Raw genomic sequence first — 22,509 nt, forward strand, 5'->3', positions numbered from 1 at the left:
TCTTAACTCACTAGCCTTTGGGAGTGGGGGTATTGTTCGAGGTGCTCATCTCTTCCAAAGAAGCTTTCAGGCATGAAGTCATGCCATCCTTTTCTCAGGATAAATTCAGTTTATCCTTAAATCATCCACCAACTTCGTTCAGTGGGGACGAATTGCCAAGAATAGCCACTAGAGGTATGAGACAATTGCAGATTCATTTCCAACTGGAAATCCCCTCTTGCCTATCCCAAGGAATGCTGCCAGTGGCAGAGCAGTGTTTTGTGCATATATACATCAACTATTTTCTTTTCTGGCCCCTGTTTAGAGAGCCATGAGTGTCCCTTGGTGTGAGCTCGGTACTCTACCAAACTCCCAAACGAACCCCGGGAAGTCTGGTTACAATAACAGTCATGTCGTCGGTGGTTATTATGGCTTTTGGGAAAGACACTCGTGTGGTACCACTAACCTGTGACTATCACCGGGAATGGAAGGTATGGTCAGGCAAATCTGCTTATGGTTTTAAAACAATCATCTGCTACCTTCTCGTGTCCCGAATCTTTTTGATGTTCTCCGCAATAAGGATCTTTTATTATTCAACTGTTTTCCAGCACTTTTGCAATTCAAATTCAGGTTTGTTCCAAGGCTCCCGATTGGATATAATTACACAATGTACACCAGATTGTGGACGGAGGAGAGGATCATGGCAGTTTCACCTTGTAAGCTTCCATCATGAAGGCTTCCAAGGTGACTTTCAAAGGTCAGAAAGGATATCAAGGCTTTCGATTTTAGTGACAGATTTGAGCCAATTGCACTGATTCTGGCTGAGGTCACGTGCTGCAAATTTGTGTGTGTTTGTGTGTGTGTGTGTGTGTGTGTGTGTGTGTGTATGTATGTATGTATGTATGTATGTATCCTATCACTGCAATGGCCTTTGTGGTGATGTGACTTCTCAGAGAGGCTTTGATTGTGAGTGAAAGAATGTGTAAGTGGAAATGTGGGGCATGATGACTGAGACCAAATGGGTTGTGCTTGAATTTGGGCTATAAGTAGCCAATGTGTTTGAGAGGAAAATGACAGGACAAGAGGAAAGGTGTCTATGGGGAAGCACACACACACACATACACACACACACACACACACACACACACACACACACACACACACGCCAAGCAAAGGAACAGTCAGCGCTCAAGCTTTAAACAACAACAGCAGACAAACATGTGAATATTTTAAGTACTCAAAAGTTTCAGGTTAGATTTCAGAGGAGAGATGGACACATGTCCACACATGCTCACATACCTCTCTATCTTACCTTATCTTTCTAAGACATTCTTATCTGCTAAGTGACCTCAATATTCAGCCCTCCAGTGCCAGCAAGAGAGCCTTGAATGTTGATCCCAAGGGACCTAGAGTGATGTCTATGCCCTCTGTTGTGTCTTTTGTTTCCAAACTTTTTGAGCCCTGTTGTTTGTTTTGAACCAGCTTCCTAAACTCTAACCAGTAGCCATTTTATCTCAGTACATTCCCACCCCTGAAACCAGAAGACATTCACTCAGCAGGACTCAGGGCTAGTTTACCATTAAGGATAACACCAGTCAACTGGGCAGTGGTGGCTCACGCTTTTAATCTCAGCAGAGGCAGACGGGATCTCTGTGAGTTTAAGGCCAGCCTGGTCTACAGCTTGAGATTCAGTACAGCCATACACAGAGAAATCCTGTCTTGAAAAAACAAAAACAAAAATAACAAAACAAAACAAAAAGGATAATACCAGAGCTAGTTAACCCTGAGAGGTTTCCTAGGTTGTTTTCTAGACCATGGGGTGGTAGGGTAAAAATATGCATAGCTATATTTGTTAAAAAAGACTCAGGGAAGAAATACTTCCTCAAGTCCCATTACATGGGAGAAAAGTCATTGTGAGATTAGTTTTCCTAGAAATTGAATCATAACTCTGAATTATGGACTTTTAAACTGGAATGTCCAAGTCTATTGTACTGAGAGGCAGGTTGCCATTTAAGCCTCTAAGCTTCTTTCTGGGGAAGCAGAGTTAAACAGGGGGTGACACTGATCATTCTTGGCCATGCAATGCACTGTGTGGATCGATGGTTTTGAACTGCAGCGTGCATTAAAGCAATCCAATGAGCTTGTTAAAACCCACAGTGTGGAGCCTAGCCTGGCATTTCTGATTTATAGAGGGCTGGGGTCTCAAGTGGGAGCAGCTGATTTGCATATTTCACAGGTTTCCTAGTCATTGCTGATGTTGCTTGGCTGCAGACCAAACTCTTAAGAATCACTGTAATTGCTTATTCTAAACACACTATATATAGTTACCCATGTCACCCTAATTGCATTCTTACATCAAAGCTTTCCCATGTGGGATGGGAAGATCAATATTGAATTCTCTCTCCAGAACCTCATCAAGTAATAAGGGCTAGATTCCATGGCTGTCGGTTTCATTATAGAAGGTCTTTAGGTTTAGAAAGTTAAGCATACATCAGCATATACAATAAACATGTCCACAAAATATAATTCCAACCCATGTTCTATGCTATTAAGTGTGATACCCTGAAAGTCCATTTCTAGAAAATTCTACACTCTTTCTTCACATTATTTTAATAATAACATTACAATTCTCTTCTGCCACTTAGGTGATAGTCACCTTATCACTTCAGGGTAATTAACACAGTGACTAAAATTTGTTCACAGTTTCTTGGCTAAGCACAAATGAGTTGTTGATGTTTTCTTAGTAAAACCTGTGTGAAAGTTTGTTAATCCCAAGAGCTGAAAAAGAATGAACAGAGGAAATGTTGCAAGGGACATTCTGGGGCTTTCGGGTGAGCAAGAGTTAAGGTGGACAACTGTCTTGTCAGCAGGCATAATTAGAGATGCCATTTGCTGGGCTAGAAGACCTGGGTCAGCTTAAGAGGTGTGGCTCTGGCAAGGGAGTTGAGGAAGATTGACAGGGATTTCTGTGAATGGAAGGGAGGCTGAGCTTGTTCGGGTACTCCTCCTCAAGCAAAGACCTGCCTTTGATTGACAGCACAACTAGGATCGCTTAAGGCAATCATCAGCAGAAACTGCCAATGGGGTATATTTATTTTTAAAAAAGATGAAATCCTATTTTTTCAGTTTATAATTTCCTAATCAAATCTGAAATAGAGGTCAAATTTGACAGGAGAGAATTGTTGCAATTTAAAAATGTGATGCATTTACTGCAACTGAATGGCAGCTCTCGATGGAAACATCACGAGAAAAGGAAGAGTATTTTTATCCTCAAGCAGCAGTCACAGAAGTTATTATGGCTGTAACAAAAATATTACACATTTAAATTTCTTCTCCCTACACTATCTGTTGCAATGGTGTCAGTCATGTCTGGTTACCCCTTTCTACCTCACAAATTTGGCATCGTGGCTCAGGGCTAATAAAGCTGGAATGCTTTGCTCCCCCTAATGTTGGAACAGTTTACTCATTTCTTGAGACATTCCAATTGGGATTCCTTCAAGAGAAAGCTTACATTCACTCCACGGAAATATTCTTTGTTTACATAAGCAGAGTCCTGATATTTTTTTCTTTCTTTCCTTGAGAAAATGTCTACATAGCTTTTATGTGTTTTGTGTGCAATCCAGGTAATTGCTGTGGTTACGATTTAAAAAGTCTTTCTGTGAAATCATTTGTAGTAGTCATTTCTCCATAACAAAGAGGGTATTTAAAAGACAATTAAATCTGTAGCAAATGATATTATTTTTTTTAATTTTCCTCCACAATACTTGTACCTTTAAATAAACTTGGAAGGGGGGTGTTTGCTGGTCACTGCACAGTCTGTTTATAATTTCATATAGTTTAGTGTAAAACAGTACTGACAATCTCTTTCTCCTATCTCTTGCAAAGCATAAGGAATGCAAAACAAAAGGGGAATTTCTGGGAGACACTGTGAGAACTTAAAGGCTAGCCTTAGAAGAAGAATGGATTTGGTGTTAAGAAGATCACTAAATTGAAATCCATTCCAACCTCTCAGATGCTTCTTCAAATGGAGGACACTTCCCACTCCCTCTCTTCAGGGAATTTACCCCCCACACACACACACATACACACTGTAGCATTGTTAAGTTCTCCCAGGTGGATGTGATTCCATTAGTTTGCTACTTTTTCTGATAATCCGATACAAGGAGGAGCAATTGGTTGGCAAGCTAAAACATCTTTAGCCTATACCTACAAGAAGGAAATGGGAAGCTACTGACCACGGGGAGGGAGGTGAGGTTGATGTGTTCTGGAAAATGACCTCTCATGTAGCAATGAGAAGATTGAAATCCAGAGAGATCTGAAGAATCATAGCTCTCTGATGATGACCAGAACACTGTGTATTGAGAGTGAAGCTGAGGTCCCCTTCTCTAGATGCTGTGAGTTGATGAGGAGTGGAGTTTTAGCTTGGAGAGGAGTCATTTGCCACCAAGTCAAAAACATTCAATGTTCATAAGTTCATAGTTAGTAGAAAGAACTTCAGTAATGGCAATACAAATGATGCCGATAACATGCTTTCTACAACTTGAAATGCTAACTACCAGACCAGTCTCACATCGTGATTGGCTCAGAGAAGACTGTGGAATGTGCTAGTTGAGGTGAACACATTCATCTTGATGGTGAAAGACAGAATGTGCAATTAAGAAAATCACTATTTCTATTTTTATTAAAGGCAAGTTCTTTGATTAGTTTCAGAATGACCTCTTTAAATAGTATCACATTCATAAAATATCCTTATACCAAAATGGAAGGTTAATTTAATTAGAGGACTGTAATTGGAATTAGACTAAACCCAGGGTCAGTGTTAATTGTCTTAGATCTTCCTTGCCTTTAATCCTTCATGTTATCTTATGATACTTAATATTTTACCAAAACAAATGCTTGCAGTTCATGAGATTGTGTTAAAAACATAAACTCGGATTTTGAAGCTGCTCCACAGGCTAGATTGAATTATTATTATTTTTCCAAGTTTGAACTGAGTAGAAAGTCAGTGAGTGATCATGGAGGGAGGTTTTGTTTAACTTTCTGGCTTAACTTGTATCCCCTGCCCCAGGCGATCTGTGACCACCCATGTGATATTTATCTGGCTCCATGGCTCCACCCAATTTTGCAATAGGTGTTTAGGAAGCAGGTATTAATTCAGAGACAGTCAAAATGCCATGTGCTTTTGTTCAAAGTTTTTGGTTTGACCAGTGAAGTTACTGAGCTTCCCCAACCTTCTACATTATCACTGTGAAATAGTTGCTCTCTTTCCCTGGGAGGATTTAAAAAGACAGTAAGTGGAGACCAATGCTCTATCTTCATCCTCTTATAGACTGATTATGGAGAACATTTCACTGGGAACAGGGCAAATACAAATGGACTAAGAAGGGCAACATATCAAGACAGCTCAACAAAAACTCCATGCTCATCTATAACAACAGGTTGTGTAGAACCTTCTCTCCTGTTTTTGTTTCAAAAAACTATTTAATATTCTGTCACTCCTTTAAAGAGACCAAAAATAATTCTTATTTTTCTTTCTTTTCCTTCCTTCCTTTCTTTCTTTGTCTTTTTTAAATAAAAAATTCTAAATTTGAGGTATAGACAGAATACTACTGGCCATGAAGCTGATGCTGATAAGTGGCAGCTCTGAAGCAGTGTAAAATGAACCCTAAAGAGTAATAAAGCAATATTTCTTTTCATTTTACCAATGACATAACTACTAGAGTTGGAGTGCCAAAGTTCATAATAAGATACCGATGACAGCAGCAACTCCTTTCTTTGAGTTTTAGACAGAAACTTCAAAGACAAACATTTTTTTGAGGACTTAATGATAACAATTGTAGATGAACTCCAAAGACTTTGCACATGTTCAACACCATGTCTTGCCCTGAAAGGACCCCTTGGAGAAGTCTCATTGGCAACTGGTTGACCTGGCTAGTAAGATTTTGGAGGGAAATGCCAGAGAGAAGACAATCAACAGACATGAAAGTTGTGTGTGTGTGTGGGTGGCCCTGTTTTGAATATCTAACCTTAACCAGAGCAAGTGAAAGATCCACAGGCTGGGTGATAAAATATCAGTGGACAGGTAGGGTGAGACCCCTCTTCTGTATCTCCCAACATGCCAAAATACATAACTAGAAAATGCTAACTGATGCATGGATGCTTGACTGTTTATAGTGCCATCTCTCAATGGAAAATCCTATCCTATTAACATCCAGAATTTGACCTTGACCAGAATTTTTTTTCAAGAGCTGTTTTTGACACTCATTCTCAAAGGCAGAAGGATGCAAATCAATCCTAAAGGTTTCCTACCTGAAAATACTTGCTAAATAAAAGGGGGAAAACAAATTTCTTATTTAAAAAAGATTTTTACATCTTTTTTGGGAAAGATACTTGTTGTTCTAAACAGTTCTCAAACAACTTTGAATGTACATCTTTAATTTAAGAATAAAATTCCTTCTTTGCACTTTGTTCCATTTATGAAAGAGATATGACATAAAAGAAACTAGTTTGACATGAATTTGAGAGTGGTCCTAGATATGTAGAATGTGGTTCAGGTTATTCAACATGTGAAACTTATGTTTGTTTTTAATATACATACTTTTATGGTGTGGGAGAAATAGAATAAAGGAGAGCCAGTGTTGAAACAATGTACAATTTCAAGAAAAATTATCGTGCAACTAGTAATCCAAATCTTCTAAACCTGGCTTTGTACCAGTTAAAATGCAAACTTTTGGTAGAAAAAAGACTAAATGCTACATTCACATTTAGCATTTAGAATGCTGGTTCATCAGAAACATTTAACTGATGGTAGATCTGTCTGGACCATGTGGTTATGGGGGCTAGACTCAAGCCCAATATCCCGTCCCATGTATTGATTCAACATTATAATTAGTGCTGAAATGTTAGTAACAATATCAAAATGGAGTTATCATTTAAAAGGGAGGAGGTATTAAGTTACCAAGTTGAGTAATTTAAAAGCACTATACATTTAAAAATGGAAGGAAATTATTGAAAATATTTTTATGATTCATCTGCTCTAATGTATTCCATAAAATAATTCAATGACATGAAAAGTATGCCAAAAGAATACTTTTCTTTAGTTTTTCAAGCCAAAAACTATATATGCACAGCTTTGATTTTCCTGTCAAATGTGAGAATGATTTTAAATTATACAGTTGTCTCAGGAAACTCGGAATCATTCTTACTTAAAGGTAATGACTTTCAAATATCTTAAATAATAAAACCCTACTTAACACATATTCTTTGTGCCAAACTATTTCATTTAAAAATATAATCTTGTAAACAGTGTAGATAATTCTCACCCATATCATTATCTAAACCATATAAGTTAATTCTATGAGCATCATTGTAATGCAGTATAAAAATCTTTCAAGAGTTTTATTTGAGATAATTTTCAAGTCTAATGTTTGCTAAAATGAATTTAGCAATGTAGGGTAAGATTCAGAAAGAGTATATCATCTTTTTCCCAAAAGCAGCCATTATGATCATGATTCCTATCATGGAGATACTATTTAGTTTATTTCTTTGGTGAAATACTTGGTGAAGTAGTTACATATTTGGTTTAATTTCAAATATTTAGTACCTAGGGGTAGTTACCTCATTTGGAATTAACTCTCAGGGTTATGATCTCCACAATAGAGGTGGAACATTGCAAGTCAAAGATTTGCAGAACTGATCTCCTCTATTGTATATTTGCAAGGGAATCTAAGAAACAGTTCTGTAGATTATAAGCTCACTAGCAAGGAGTTCTGGTAGAGAGGGTTATATAGTCATCTTAAACATCAGTTTCCCCCCCCCAGCACATTTTTAGATTTGGCAGATTATACATGTCTTTATAGCACACAAATTATTAAGCTTTGTGAAATAACTATTTAAACAGATCTAGTAATTCTGAAGTTTGGTAATTTCTTTCTTGTTCTATTTGGTCATTTATGTGAATTTTCCTATTCATTGCATAACCAAAACACAGTAATCAGTGAAGCAATCAAGTCACTCATATTTCACAGAGTCATATGTATTTTTCTGTGTTTATATATTATACCTTTAGAGAAACTCTTCTTTGGTTTGGGGACATATGTCTTGCTGTTCTTTCCCACTCTGTACTTACAGATATTGTTAGAACGGGCTGGGAGATGAACACTGGACATGATAAATATGACCCCCAAAAGACAGGAATAAATTATCACTAATTTCTAGGGTACCACATACTTCAAGGATTTATAGAGATAATACACTTTGTTCTAAAATCTGTTGTCTTTGTGAAAAATCATCATAATTGATTTTTCTATGACAAGTTTACTTTCAGAAGAAAAATCCCTGAGATCCTTCTAGATTGAACCTTCTCCTATGGGTGAGTAGTAGCAGCAGCCATCATGAAGTTTGTTGAATGTACTAAGAGTGGATGGAAGACTAACAAAGTTGGGCATTATGGAAAGGGAAGGTTACACTATGAGGTGTTGTTCTTTGCTAAATGTAAGTGTATAAAAAATAAGTAATCATATGTAAATGTCTCTTGAGACAATGAGGTCATAGAACCCTTGACAAAACTGAAAATTTGGAGATTCTCCGAGCGCATCTGTTTGGACATCTTGGCGGGCTGAGGCAAAGTCACAGCAGGCTGGAGACTTACCATTTCCTGTGGACTGAACAGCAAAAGTACTCTTTGCCTCTCTTAGGGATTCTGCCTCTCAGTGGTTGGCCTTTATGTGGGAAGGACATTCTCTGCCTTGGGAGATTGTTCTGCATGGCCTGGTTAAGTACTAAAAGTGAAATGACTAACTATTTCAGTTGTATTTCTTTTCTGCAGTGTCCTTGGCAATGCAGAACTACCCAACAGGACTACCCAACCTCTGAAACATGCTGGCATGTGTGAAAACAATGGATATGGCAATAATAGTGTTTGAAAAGGATACTAAAATCCCCAATCCATTACTAAAGACATAAAATATGTAGGGAGACATGAACACAAGTAAATGGATCTATTCACACAAACACATGTCCGCAGTACGATAAATGTGGTTCTTGTATGCCTCTTCTCTGTGACACACTACTTACTTACCCACTGATAGCCACACTTTCTAGTTTTTGCCAGTGGTTAGAATGACTTGCACAAGGGGCATGATTATTATAAAAGATGCTAGATTATAGCTGTTAAGTTAGGATGTACATTGTCAAATGTTCCTAAACTTATGAAGGTACAACCATGACTTGCTCTGGGTGTAGTTTCCCAAGATCAGAAATGGAAAATCAAAATCAAGAGGTGGATTCCACATTTTCAACTCAAAACAAAACAAAACAACCCCCACCCAAAACTAATAGAAGTCTTAACGAAGCTGCGTTGATTTAGAAAAAAAAGAGGAGGGTTCTAATTTCTTCTGTCAGATGTGAGAGCAAACTAGCCACTCTCACTTGATTTTGATAGATTAATCCCAGGAATGTGGGAGCATAGAGTTTCTAACAAAGGAAGCCTGGTGTGGAAAGGACAATGGACACAATGCGTTTCTATTTGTTTTGAGATGATTTCTTAGGGAGGGGTTGCTCATTAGATGTGAGCTACTTGTCCATCTTGCATCTTGTTTCTGACAGCATCTTTGTACTATAATCTTATGTTTGAGAAGAAACAGCAACAAAAACAGTACTCTTATACTTTAGGAAGCAAGGTTCTCTGAAATCTTCATGGTTGGAAGCACTGAATAAGAACCAGCTAACAAACGAATGTTTGCTCGTAAGCACTCAAGAGTCAATCAGCCAAAGAATGTTGCTGAAGTCTATTAAGTGGTCAAGGATCCCCACTATAGCTTTCTACTCAGGAAGTAAACAATGACTGCCAATTTCATATTCAGGAGTCATATTGATTCTTTGATTCAAGAAGAGTATTTAAATTGTACCTTATCTTCATCTACCTTGAAAATGTGCCACACATGCCCACACATGATGCTGTGACGAAAGGCTCTGTGGGAAACTTTAAGATGATCAGATGACCAGAGTATCATTTACACATACCTAGTGTCGAGTTTCTACCACAGTAAGAATTTCTTTTCCCACAGTTCTCATTTATGTCTGGTGTCACCGCTTCTGTGCTCTTTTGATGGTATGAGATAGGAAAGCAGTAACGTATATAATTCAAAGAGTCAGAAATTAATAAAATAAAGCATAAGCTGTGCTGGGCGCAAGAAGACATACAAGACACGATACTAAGTGAACAATTTGCTTCCAATAACCAGTGTAAAGGGCTACATGATTTAGTGTAATGAGCTGTGTGCTGAAAGATTCCTGACAAGTTATAGTTTATGAGGCCATGTTCTTGGATGCAGAAAGCAAGAAGATAGAGTTCAACTAAAAGGTGAGAAAGTGGTGAGAACAATGCACACCCAATGTTTACCACAGCATCACAGGATGGACAGGCATTCTGACTCCTTGTGCTGCTCTTTGGGACATTTAAACTAGAACATTGCATGACCAAGGATGAGGATACCAATTGCACAATGATACCTTTTTGGTTTTTATTTCTTCAAAACATGAAAACAAACAATTGGGAGAATGGAGTAGATGATAATGAGAGGAGCCATTCCACAGGACAGAATAAGCTGTGCCACCGGGATGAAATCACAAACAATTAGAAACTTTATTTTTTTCCTGTGTCAATAATGTATACCAATTTTAAGGAACAGCACTGTTAGTGCCTGTCCCCCTAAAGCCGTGCACAATACACACAAAATAAAATAATCAAACAAATAAAATGAAATCATTTTACACATAATAATTAACAACCCTGAACATCCAGAATCATATTTTCCCTACAGCATAAAGACTGAAAAGGCAAACAAAGCAAAAAGCTTGAACTTGAAACTGACCAACAGCAAGAATTTCTTGGGACATTCTCTGTGAAAATTCACTATAAGATTATCGACATTCCAAAGATGGAATGTATTTTAAAAAAAGTGCAAAATCTTTCTAATGCTTTAACCATGTATATCCTTGGATTGTATTTATTTAGTAGTCCTAGGCTATCTTTTAATTTTAAAATCTAATATAAGTTTAAAAAATTAAAACAAGACAGGTTAGAATGTACCACTGAGGGTCAACAGTGTCACTAATGTTGGTGGGCTGTGGTATGCTTTTATGGAAAGGTACCAGTGCCATATAGATTAAAACCAGGTTAATTGGGTCTTCTCAGTGGTATCAGTCACCACCATGATTATATTACTCTGCTTGGTCTAAAGTAGGAAGATGAACAAACCTGCAAGTTGGCCAAAACTAAAGAGTCCTTTTCCAAAGCTAAACATTATATTCTTTCAAGAAAAAAACATGAACATTTGGTCAACTGCTTTTGTTGTGCAATTTTAATGTGAGTGTGTTTAAAAAGAGTTATAATTATTTTTCTCTTGCAAGATAAAATTATCTCAGTATGGTTAGGTCAATTCTTACTCTTTGAATAGGAGTCTCATCCACAATATACCCCCTGGGGGCAGGAATCTGGGCTATCTTGGTCACTGTTCAGCTACCAGGAAATAGAATATTACCTGGTTTATTGAATGGGTAACAAGTATCTAACCATTCACTCAGTCTCTAAAAGTTTATTAAATAATGGGCAGTTATGATCACTGAGTGGAAGAAGAGGAAGGAGGTCTCAGCAACATTAATGTCTTAAGCATCTTTGAATCAATACAAAGGGCCACGGAGGTCTCAGAGAAGTCTCTGTGAGAGGTGGACAAAGCCATTCCATTTTCCCTCCTTAGTAGAATCACTGCTTTTGGAATGTTGGGTTTCTCTTTGCTCTTTGGTGTTTTGGAATAGAAAGAGCCGTTTCTTTCAAAGGGTTAAAACTCCCCAGTGTCATCTTCCTGGGGGGCCCCAGTACCTTTGACAAATCTCCTCTTTGTGTCAGACACAGTGGACTTCTAAAGGTCTACCAGTCACCCCTGGTTTCTTTTCCACTCAGGAGTTGCTAGTGAATTCAGGGAGTCTGGACTGGAAGGTTAATGAAACAGGGCTCAAACAAGCCTTCTACATAAAAAAATAAAACCAACTAGCACTATCCACCATCTGTGCCAGACAGAGCAGATGTGCAATAAATACTTTGGGGGAGGGGTAGCATGGAAACGGAGGCTCTAAAAGTCCAGGCACATCCAAAGTATCCACGTTTCTCCCCAGCGTTTCTCTTTGGCCTGCCTGAATTAATTGTGGGTGATTCTTGGAGCTCTCTTCTGACATGCTCTACATGGCTACAACTCCATGGAAATCTGTGTAGTTTTCCTGCTGTCCTCTCAATAACTTTAAAATCTCCTCATATGACAATTATTGCTTCTTAGAAATGAACGTGCAGAATCATGAAAACTAAGCCATTTTCTTCTTTTATCCCTATCAATATTCAAACTCAGCAACAACTCAAAACTAACAACTCAGGTGAAAAGCAAAACTCACGTATGTCTTCAATGTCCAATCAACATCGCTGAATGGGAGAACAGTATTTGCTATACTCTACTATATACAGATACGCTTTGTTTTATTTGTTTTTCGTCCATGCACTGTGTAACGGGGATCACAACAACATTCCCAAACAGGCACATGAAGGAGGGCAAATGTTCAGTCATGACTGGAACAGGATTGTGCAAGCCATGGATGCCACTGAAAATAAAACTGATGGGAAAATCCCAGGCAACGGCAACGTGGGACCTGAACACACATGATGACCAAAAGGATGACAGATTTTTTTTGTATGGGTTTAATCTTCCTGCTTGCAGGGGGTTGGGTGGTGGTCAGGAGGAAGTCTGGGATGGGATACCTGGGGAATTAGCTGGGCTGGAAGGAGAATAAGGGTCTTGCTAATCACAGTTCAGAGCTAAAGAGATAAGGGATGAAGAGTTCTGTGTGTTTCTGGGAATCTAGGCACATTATCCCCGTACCTGTTGAACAAGAGTGCCAGGCACCATATCCTTAGACTACATCTAGAACAATTGCTTTTCCTGGCTCCAATGCAGCTCTCATGCTTCTCTTCCTTGAGGCAATTCACCTCTGTTCATATCTCGGAGATAAGCATAAAATTTGGTAATATAGTCAAGACGTGCTTCTTTCTTCTTCCATGCCAGGATCCTTCCTTAATCCAAAGTAATGTTTATAGTGTTTGGAGGAGGTGAGGAGAGAATCATAATGATTTCCAGGTTGATCCCAAATCCATTCCATTCACCTTTGGGTGGATCACCGCTTCCCATAAAGAGAAGTAGGATCCCATGGCTCCAAACAAAACAAAGCAAAATCAAATTCAAGCCAACCGCCACCTCCCTGACCCCACTGGAAACAAACAAAAAAATAAAAGAAGAAAAAACAAATCAAAACCTTAACCATTTATGAACTCGAAAGAGTACAGCCCTTCTAAGTTGAGCTGAACGATGACCCTGCCTCCACGCCTTGTTCAACAAGATGATGCCAGGAAATGGGAGATGGTGGTTTCTGACTTCCGCCCTAGTACAGAGTATGTTCTTGAAGCTGGATTCCATCAGCAGGTTAAGTGAACATGACAAATGTCAGTTTCCTCTGTTCATTATACATAATTCTTTATGTATATATGTATATATATATATAAATTTACTATATCTGATTGTTCCTCTAGAAGCCTTTTATGTGGCAGTAGGCCTCCAGGGAGGAGAAGAAAATGTACAAGAGCCACAGGAGCACGAACAGGGAAGACGTGAGGAGCTTGGCAGTCCGGGGCCCACCCAGCTCACCTCCTATTTCTGGCCTCCGCCGGTACAGCAGCACCCCCACGTTGATGAATGCAAAAATGGTGAAGAGAGTGACAGAGAAAGCTAGTGTGCCAGGGGACACTCTGAACTGTTCCCCATTGGCTGCATGGTAGATGGCAGCAATGGACCAGGCCACACCAATTCCCAGGAAGACATTCACAGCGTTGCTTCCAGTGACGTTGCCTATGGATGCATCTGCGTACTGATCCTGGGTGGCTGCTACTTTGCTGGCAAATGTGTCTGCAGGGAAAGGAGAAAAAAAGAGGCCATGACACATGGAGTTACCCTTACATACACACCCATGGGGTGCCAGGAGCTTTTACTGTGTAGTCTAAACTCAAGACCATAGCAGAGTTCTGTATCTTTGAGTCAGTCTTCTGGTCAAAGGAACACAACATAGATATCAGGAGTCAAGAGCTTGGTGCTACCCATGTTACTAACAGAGAAAGTAATCTAAGTCAATTTCTTTATCGACAGATACCATAGTTCTTTTTCTACTAGGCTTGCATGGAAGCTTTTTCTTTCAAAAGTATTCACAGCGCAAGTTATATCAAAATCCAGCAGGGACCTTCAAAAGTCTGACTATTACAAGCCTCCATCCAGCTGTTCTTGGTCATAATCCCTGGGGCCCAGAAATCTATTTTCACAGAATCCCCAATGATTTCTAGGTCACTATGCGTGGAAAATGGTTGCTGGAGGGTACTACTAAAATGCTGTGTCAGCAGCTATTGCTAACTTGTCAGGAGAGAGTTCCAAAGATTGAGGAGCAAGTCAATACTGCAACTGAAAAGAATCAGACTGTAATCATAGCTGACATTTGCCTAGAGCCCCAAGAATAGGAAAGTAAGTTCACCTGCATGATAGTATTGATTGTGATAATAATAGGCCCAAAGATGATACGCAGCAGGCACCATGTCACACAGCTAAGAGGAAATGATGGTAGATTTGGGGCATCTGCCTTCTGCCTTCAGAACTCACATTTGTGCACTGTAACATCTTACCTATCACCATGCCACAAACATCAGTTGGTATCCTCGAAGCTCTCTATTGGCCAATAGCCTTCACTCTGCCATATTATGAAGACTGGAATGTCATGCCTCACTAGAGGGCAAGTTTTCAGATAGCAATAGCTTATTAGCATATTATTTCTAACCTTCCTTGACAACGAGCTCTGTGACCCTGTGCTTCCATTGTACTTCTGTGGAATGGGACTACTGATATTCACTCAGACTTGCTGTTTTTAAGACTATGGGACAGAATATGGAAAATGCTGTTTATACTTCTTGTCCAGGGTAGGTAGCTTTTTGTTGTTTTATAAAGACAATAAAAATAAAGTGATCTAGATTAGTTCGTAAGTTGGGATGGGTTGAGCTATGGCTCCACCTGTTAGTCATGAAGACATTCCATTTCTGGTCTGTGTGATGCTTAGTTCCTCACAAGACGGTTCTTTCAGGGCTGGTGAGATGGCTAAGTGGGTAAAGGTGCTTTCTGTGTAAGCTTCTTGTTCTGAGTTCAATCCCCGGAACCTATGTAAAACCTAACTCCCCAAAGTTGTCCTCAACTTCCATACCCATGAGATGGCTTGAACACCCTACACACACACACACACACACACACACACACACACACACACACACACACACACACACCACATGCGCATGCTATATATCACATACACATTCATTCACAAATGCAGTATCTCACACTCAGAGCTGTTTTCATTGTTCCTATAAAGTACCATGTACAACATGTTCACAATAGATGTTGATAATGGCTACATTGAATTCACATTTGCAGCTTTAGTGATGGTGAGTGTTGTAGGACTACCAGCTTCTGAGTGCCCTGCATGATTTGGCAGGCAAGTACCCATGTAATCCTTGAATCACTTTCTTCTTTCTGCTCTTATTCTGTCATCAACATCCTTATGAATAAACTTCCATATGAAAAGCGTGTGTGTCCTTCTGTGTCATCCAGTAGATCTGCTGCTTTTTCATGGGGAAGAAGGTTATTTAGGTTGACCAGAAGCCTACTGCTTCTGTACGTCATATTCTTTCTGAAGGGGAGCTGGTCAACCCTGAGGTCCCATATTGCTCATTATGATCACCATCTGTGATGAATGGAAGATTTTGTGTGTCTTCTACAACTAAAGAGATGGAGAAAAGCTCTAAATACTCCATACAACATGCACAGCTTATGTGCATATTGTCATCTGACCATCTAGAGGTCTTATAGCCAGATGTAGTTTTTCCGTTTTTGTAATTTTGTAATCTCTGACATCATTATTTTATGCCTCTTAGATAAGGGTCCTGGATAGAAGAAACATTTTTAGACCAGCAGGAATTCAGGGTTCATTGCTAGTCCACACCACATTGCCCATCCCAGGAAGACCCAAGGTTTCCTTCCTCTTAGTTTGTTACAAGTCCCTTTGTTCCTTCCACCTAGAAACTTTGAAGCAGGTTTTTGCCAAAAAACTTTTTCTGATTCAAGGGGGGAGAAGCCTGAGAAGGTACAGACCATCTGCTAATCCACCTTTTGGATTTGCTCTGCCTTCTGCGTGTCATCACACACAGAAGCTTGATCAGAAGACTCAGAGATGGGTGAATAAGGCAAACTAGACACATCCCAACAGTCTCTGCATTTCATTACTCAAAGTTATTGGAGCTGCTGATGTTGAAGCAGCCTAAAAGAAAAGGGGTTTTGTGCTCTTCTTCTCCAAGGACAACCAGTGCAGTGGGACAAAGAGACAAAGAATTGAGAGACCATGGTGGGAGAACGCAGCTTAGAGGAGAGCCACCGCTGGGGAGTCTCTGAGTCTTGTTCTGATCTGAAGTGACTGCCAGCACTGTCCGGTGGTGACAGGTGCCAATCAAGTGAGGTGGGGCAGTCAGAGGCAGGGAGATTGCCTTCTGATGCTGGGACACACTAGAAATCAGTCTTCCTTCCTTAGCATATGGTTCCAGGGCTCCTATCTCCACTCTGCAGGTGAAAATGGCATGATCAAAGATTCAGGTATTCAGCGAACCTGACCACCCAATCTGGTCATGTTTGATGGATTGGAGAGCACGCAAGGATATGGCAATTTACACTATCACTATTTTTCAATAGCCTGTTTATGTGAACATTGTGTGAACATTCCAATTTGTAACAACAGGTTCCAGTTTCACATGTTTTTTCTCTGGAGTCCCTGACAATTAGGAGACCAAATTGCCAACTTGCTGCATAAATAAAACATGTTCTGGGCCTTCTTGAGTTTAGTAGACTTTATGTACTTGGGTCATTCACTGGGCCACTTGTCTATTTTTATTTCTAGTTCAAGAGCTATGTAAAAATGTTGAAAGAATGCAGGCAAATCTGAATTATTAACAGCTAGCCATAGCTAGCTGTAACAGCTAGCCATAGCTTAGGGTTCCACATGCTGTGTGCAATGGGATCTTCCCCAATCACCCTCTGTTGCTTCTTTGCTGCTTTGTGCACAGAAGAACATCCCATCCCACACACCATATGTTAGAGGATGACAAGCCCTACCCCAAGCATACCAAGTCTACAAACTGACTGTGGTTGAACAAGACAAATGCTAATCCGCAAAGAAAAATCTGAGAAACCACTACTGCCTTGGTCTTGGAAGGGAGGTGATGTTGAGAAGTTTGCACACTAAACACAGACATAGAAGAATCAGATTTCCAGTGCCATTCACATACATACAGACATGTTGATGATGGCATACATCTGCTTTTGTACATGCATACCCCCAGCTGGCTTATCACTCATTAACTCCCATCTTAAGCTGTAATTAATGGTACACTAATTATAAAATCTACAATATTTAGTCCTGTTCTCTTAGTCTGAAAGCCTATAAATCGGAAATAGGGAAGGGTTCCAGGAGTTAAACCACACATCAGAAAGTTAAGTCATAACTGTCCTCCGTGGAGCTGTTTCCAGTTCACTTTATATAACTTTGGCCAACACATCAAGGCAGAATACAAGAATAATCCCCTGCTTTCTTCCAGGATTCTTAACCTGGAACTCTTCAACTTTATAGTTACTTAAACATCTCTCGTGGAAATGGCCATCCTTACAGTGTCACATTTGGGACATAGGCTTCTCTGTTACAATTCAAGAGTGTCACCTCACCTCAGATAGCTTCTCTTATTCTCTACTCTTTGGGGACACTTGCTCAGTTCCAAAGTGATTTGATCATAGGAGTGACTTTTCTGGAGCTCAATTTCTTGGGGAGATATGGTTACTTTTCCTTCAGCCATATAGACTATGGTCACTCTAATACATGGTCTATTTCATGGTGTCAAAGTAGAAGGCAGATCACCAGGGAGATACTCTTGCAACTACCTGAAGGCTCCTCTGTAAGGCATACCACGTTCAGTTTCAGTTCCCTCTTCTAAAGTGAAGAACCTAGAAGATCTCTAAATCTCTAACACTGCTGTTTGTTGGGTGGTCCTTCACAACACACCAACATATTAAGATTGCTTTGGGATTTGTTCTACAATTTGGATGTGACCAATTATCTTCCTTAGAACTATTGACAATTCAAGAAAGGAAGATTTTTCAGACCCGAAGTGCACTGACCAAGCTGTGTTAGTTTTAATGAAATGAAACCACACAGCAGAACCTTTTATTAGGTAAGAAATGTTGGGAAATTTATTACCTCCCACCTTTGTGTGGGACGCCACAGTGTAAAAGGCATACAGGAAACTTTTTCTCAAACGCTGTCTTTAGTTTCCATAGTGTTTACATATTATTGGCATCAGATATATGTAGAAACCTTTGCTTATAAAATCCATATTTGAGATCTACTCTAGGCTGATTTACTTAAACCCTATAGCTAAAATATTTAGGAATATACCTCTTAAACAAGTACATTAGTTCCAATGCTAGAGAGCCACAGTTCTAAGATTCTAAAATAAGAGGACAGGCTGCTAGTGTCCACAGTGTGGGGTCCTTCTGGGAGGAACTGATGTTAGTGTTCTGGGGAAGCAGCTGATCAGAGGTGGGAAACAGCTGGTTTCTCTTGGAAATATTGATGCCCCAGATATGCTGGCCATTTTACTCATAAAACAACTTGGGTGGCCCTGGTGGAGGTGCTGGTCCTGCCTGTTATCTCACCCTGGGTTATGCTTCCTGCTTTTTTTTTAAAGACACTATTTCTGCACATCTACAATGAAAAGCCAGTGGTGGGGTGGGGAACTATTTTCTGGCTCCTCTTCTCAGAGGAGAAAAGGTAGATATATATCTGCCTCATAGGGTTTGAAGGGAAATGAGTCACCATGCATGGAATCTAGTGATTGCTTAATGTTACTGGTGATTCTACAAGGCAGCAAAGCCAGAGATTGTAGTGTAGGGCAGCCAGACTCCATGCTGGCTGATGATTCTAAATATTGGGTAACAAACACCCTTAACCAAAGAAACTTAGCCACTTTACAATCTCGTGCTTTGAAATGAGACCACATAGAAATGACTCTTACAAATTAAAGCAATTCTTATTGTGAGAATTTTGTGAGTCCTAAGTCACCAAAAGTCATTAGATATCTGGTTAAGCCTGCCATCTTCCAAATGGCTACAATGCAGTCTGTGTTTAAGCATTATACATACATGTTCCTCGATTCTTTTTCTCCCTTACCCACCCTCTGCCTCCCTTTCAGAATTCAGGCAGAAATAATATATTGTGGTGCTAACTCTTCTGCTATGACTAGCCAGACATAAACAGGTTTTAGTCTCTGGTTAGAGTTAGTTGTGACATTTATATTCCCAAGTAAATATGGATATCGTCCCCTGCATCCCAACTCTTACTGCCCCCATTTCGCTGGTTCACCTGAAAGCAATGCATATTTAGCCTCCAAGAAGTGTGTCAGAAACCACAGAATTACGATTGATTGATTAATGATGAGTAAGGAGAAGGGTTGTAAAGGCTAAGTCAAGGGCAGGGGTGGGATGGGGGAGCCATTTCTTCCCATAAGAGCTGTCCTTAAAGAGATTGGAAAAGATACGGAGATAGTCACCGAAGACTCAAGAGGTCTCATGCTGTCAAGAAGAAAGCTCAGAACCCCTGGTGTTTGTCATTTTTATCCCAGTGGCATATTGGAATCAGCCAGTCAACTTTGGGAAAAAGACTTGTTGGTCCTCCCTGACTCTGCTTAATTATCTGGGACAGAACTTAACTTGATGGGACGGGGCCACAAAAGCAGGCTGGTTTTAAAGCTTTTGCAAGCATTAGCCACTGGGGTCCATGACTTCTTGCATTCCTGTAAGGAAGACAGTCTAAGCAAGCAATTTCTGATGGGATGGCTCTGACATCATCAGCAAAGAGACCCACCTTTGCTGATATAACAAATGGCAAATTATTTTTTTATTTTGATACATTAACTTGAACTTGTGCACTGTGCAAGGGTGTTCTGGGCCTTAGATTTCCTACCATCCATCTGACACTCTGCTCGAGTTGAAGTTCAAAGAAACAAATTCTCATTCAAAGAGAGAAACAAAGAAAAGACAAAAAAAAAAGCACAAACAAGTTAATCATCTTTCCAAAATGTACTTTGATACAGATTCCTAGCTGACAGTGACAATCCTCCAATCTATCACACTCAAACGGGGAAGCTTTTAAGTGAAAAGTTCACAAATTCTTGAGAAGATCATAGACTTATCCTCTGTAGAGCGCCTACAAGATTTCTATGTTTTTATCTTTTTATATTTTATTATTTACCATTTATTTATTTATTTATTTTCCTTTTTTCTCTTAAATCTTGTTTTATTTGGGGGGCCTGTGGGGACAGAGGGCAGATATGAAGGCATGAGGAAATGAAAGGGACCAAGATACATGATATAAAAGACACAAAGAACAAATAAATTATATTAATAAAGTGCAAAACCTAGAATAAAATGGCTAAAAAATCTCTGGCTCTATTTTTTCCTTGACAAATAAATATCCTGAGCATTTTTTAAAAGATTTTATTTTCATTCTTTTAGGTATGCGCATGCTTGGTGGGCAGGAAGAAACTGAAAAGGTCAACAGAGAGCACATGGCCCCCTTGGGCTGGAGTTTCAGGCAGTTGTAAGACCTTGGATGTGAATGCTGGGTTCAGAACTGTTTATCTTTAAGAACAGAGCACACTCTTGACTGCTGAGCCGTCTCTCCAGCCTCAAATTGGAACTTTAAAATGACTCAGATGCCTTACTTGGAATGGGAATTGCATTATTTCTTTAAATTTCTTGGTCACTCACTCCATCTTCTCTCTGGTTCTAAAGAAATCCTAAAGAAACTAGCCTAGTGTGCAGAAAAAGTGGTATTCCTCTCTGGCTCTCTCTTGAGATTTTCATATGGGTCTGAAGCAGACCAGAGTATGTATGCTTACAACCTTGGTACATTTGCTTTCGAATCACATTTGTTTATTGCAAGAAATGAAAAGGACTTTTATATAAGTTAAAATGTTTAAAATTCTAGTGTGTGCTTGATCAAGCAAGGTACACAGATTCAAGAGAGGTCCTTTTGTTCTTTTAAAACCTTACGGACAGACAGTTGAATGATGATGGTTTCTGCTCTTATGGAGATAGCTACCAAATGGAAACTTAGGCAGGTGACTGATAGGCTCACCTGAATCAGTGTAACTCAGTGGGTAGCCACTATTACTACTGAGAAACACTGACCCTAAGTGCTATGATCTGCATAATCCAATCTTGGTAGCCAGGAGCCAAGCTGGGGAGAAGGATCTGGCCCTGTTCTCATTTTGCATGAACTGACTAGGCTAATTTAGTATAATTGATCTCAAAGGCCTCTGAAACCTCATTTTTAAGTAGAGTAAAATGCAAGTGCTCATGTGTATGGTTGTTAAAAAATGATCTTACAAAGAAATGTTAAAAGGCCTAGCTGGGTACCTGAAAGGTGGTAGGCACATACAAAAACTACTCTCTATTATTATATTTTCAGAATTTTTTATTCCATCAATAGCAGAAATTATGGTGCAGTCATAGAAATCTTTCGTCACAGCTTCCTTCAAGGAGGTGATTTGGGACTAAGAGATTTTCTGTAGGATGGTGGAACAATGTGGTTCTGTCTGTGTTGTCTATAAATGATGGTGCCAATAGAGAGGATAGTGAATGTTTATTGGGGCTTTCTGGGTGGAGCATTATACGTGGATTCTCACTAAACTAGAACACCCTATCATGTGTACACCTATTGCTATGTCTATCTATTTTAGAGATAAGACAAATAAAACGTGAAGAATAAGGAATGTGCTTAACATTACATTACCAATGGTAGGCAAAGCTAGGATTCATTAGAAAGGAACAGGACTATTGTAAATTTTCTTGTGTTGCTACTCTGAGATTTCCAACAGAGTCTGGCCTTGGGTTGGAGGGCAGGGTCCATATTTCGCTGATAGGAATGGACCATGGTGTTCTCTGGAGGACTCAGGGGAGATAGACAGACATACAAGAGAAATATGTAGGGTTCAAAGCAGATGAGAGGGCTCTTTTGGGGCAGGAAAGCCTAGAGAGTAGAGGTTGCCTATTGTTTTCACATTTGCTCTGTGGATCTACCAGGTATTACTCTAATATCTGACTCCTGATAATTTTTTTATTAGTAAAACAATTAAAGAAGGTGCTATATCTGGTGTAGGGCTTGAATACTTAAACATAGGGTCTGAAAAAGCTATGAGAAGTTCTGGACAAGAAGACAGATGTGGATTCCTAGTCCTGCGGTCTCACAGGCAGGCCAGTGCTAGGAGGCCCATGAAAGATACCAGGAGACACAAAACAAGCA

The 22,509-nt window shown here is 39.6% G+C and overlaps 1 protein-coding gene across 10 annotated transcripts in view; it reads right to left on the reverse strand.

Moving 5' to 3' along the window:
- The window catches only part of Slc8a1 (solute carrier family 8 member A1), a 351,192-nt gene that overhangs the window by 2,217 nt on the left and 326,466 nt on the right, over positions 1 to 22,509 (reverse strand). For all 10 annotated transcript variants that reach the window (XM_040738197.1, XM_040738204.1, XM_040738200.1 and 7 more), the window contains one exon: positions 1 to 13,982. This exon is cut by the window's left edge and continues 2,217 nt beyond it. In XM_040738197.1, coding sequence (XP_040594131.1) covers positions 13,606 to 13,982 — 377 coding nt within the window. In that variant the 3' untranslated portion in view covers positions 1 to 13,605. The remainder of the gene's footprint in view (positions 13,983 to 22,509) is intronic.

Source organism: Mesocricetus auratus, unplaced genomic scaffold, assembly GCF_017639785.1.
Source record: "Mesocricetus auratus isolate SY011 unplaced genomic scaffold, BCM_Maur_2.0 Super-Scaffold_100676, whole genome shotgun sequence".
Lineage (NCBI taxonomy): Eukaryota > Metazoa > Chordata > Mammalia > Rodentia > Cricetidae > Mesocricetus > Mesocricetus auratus.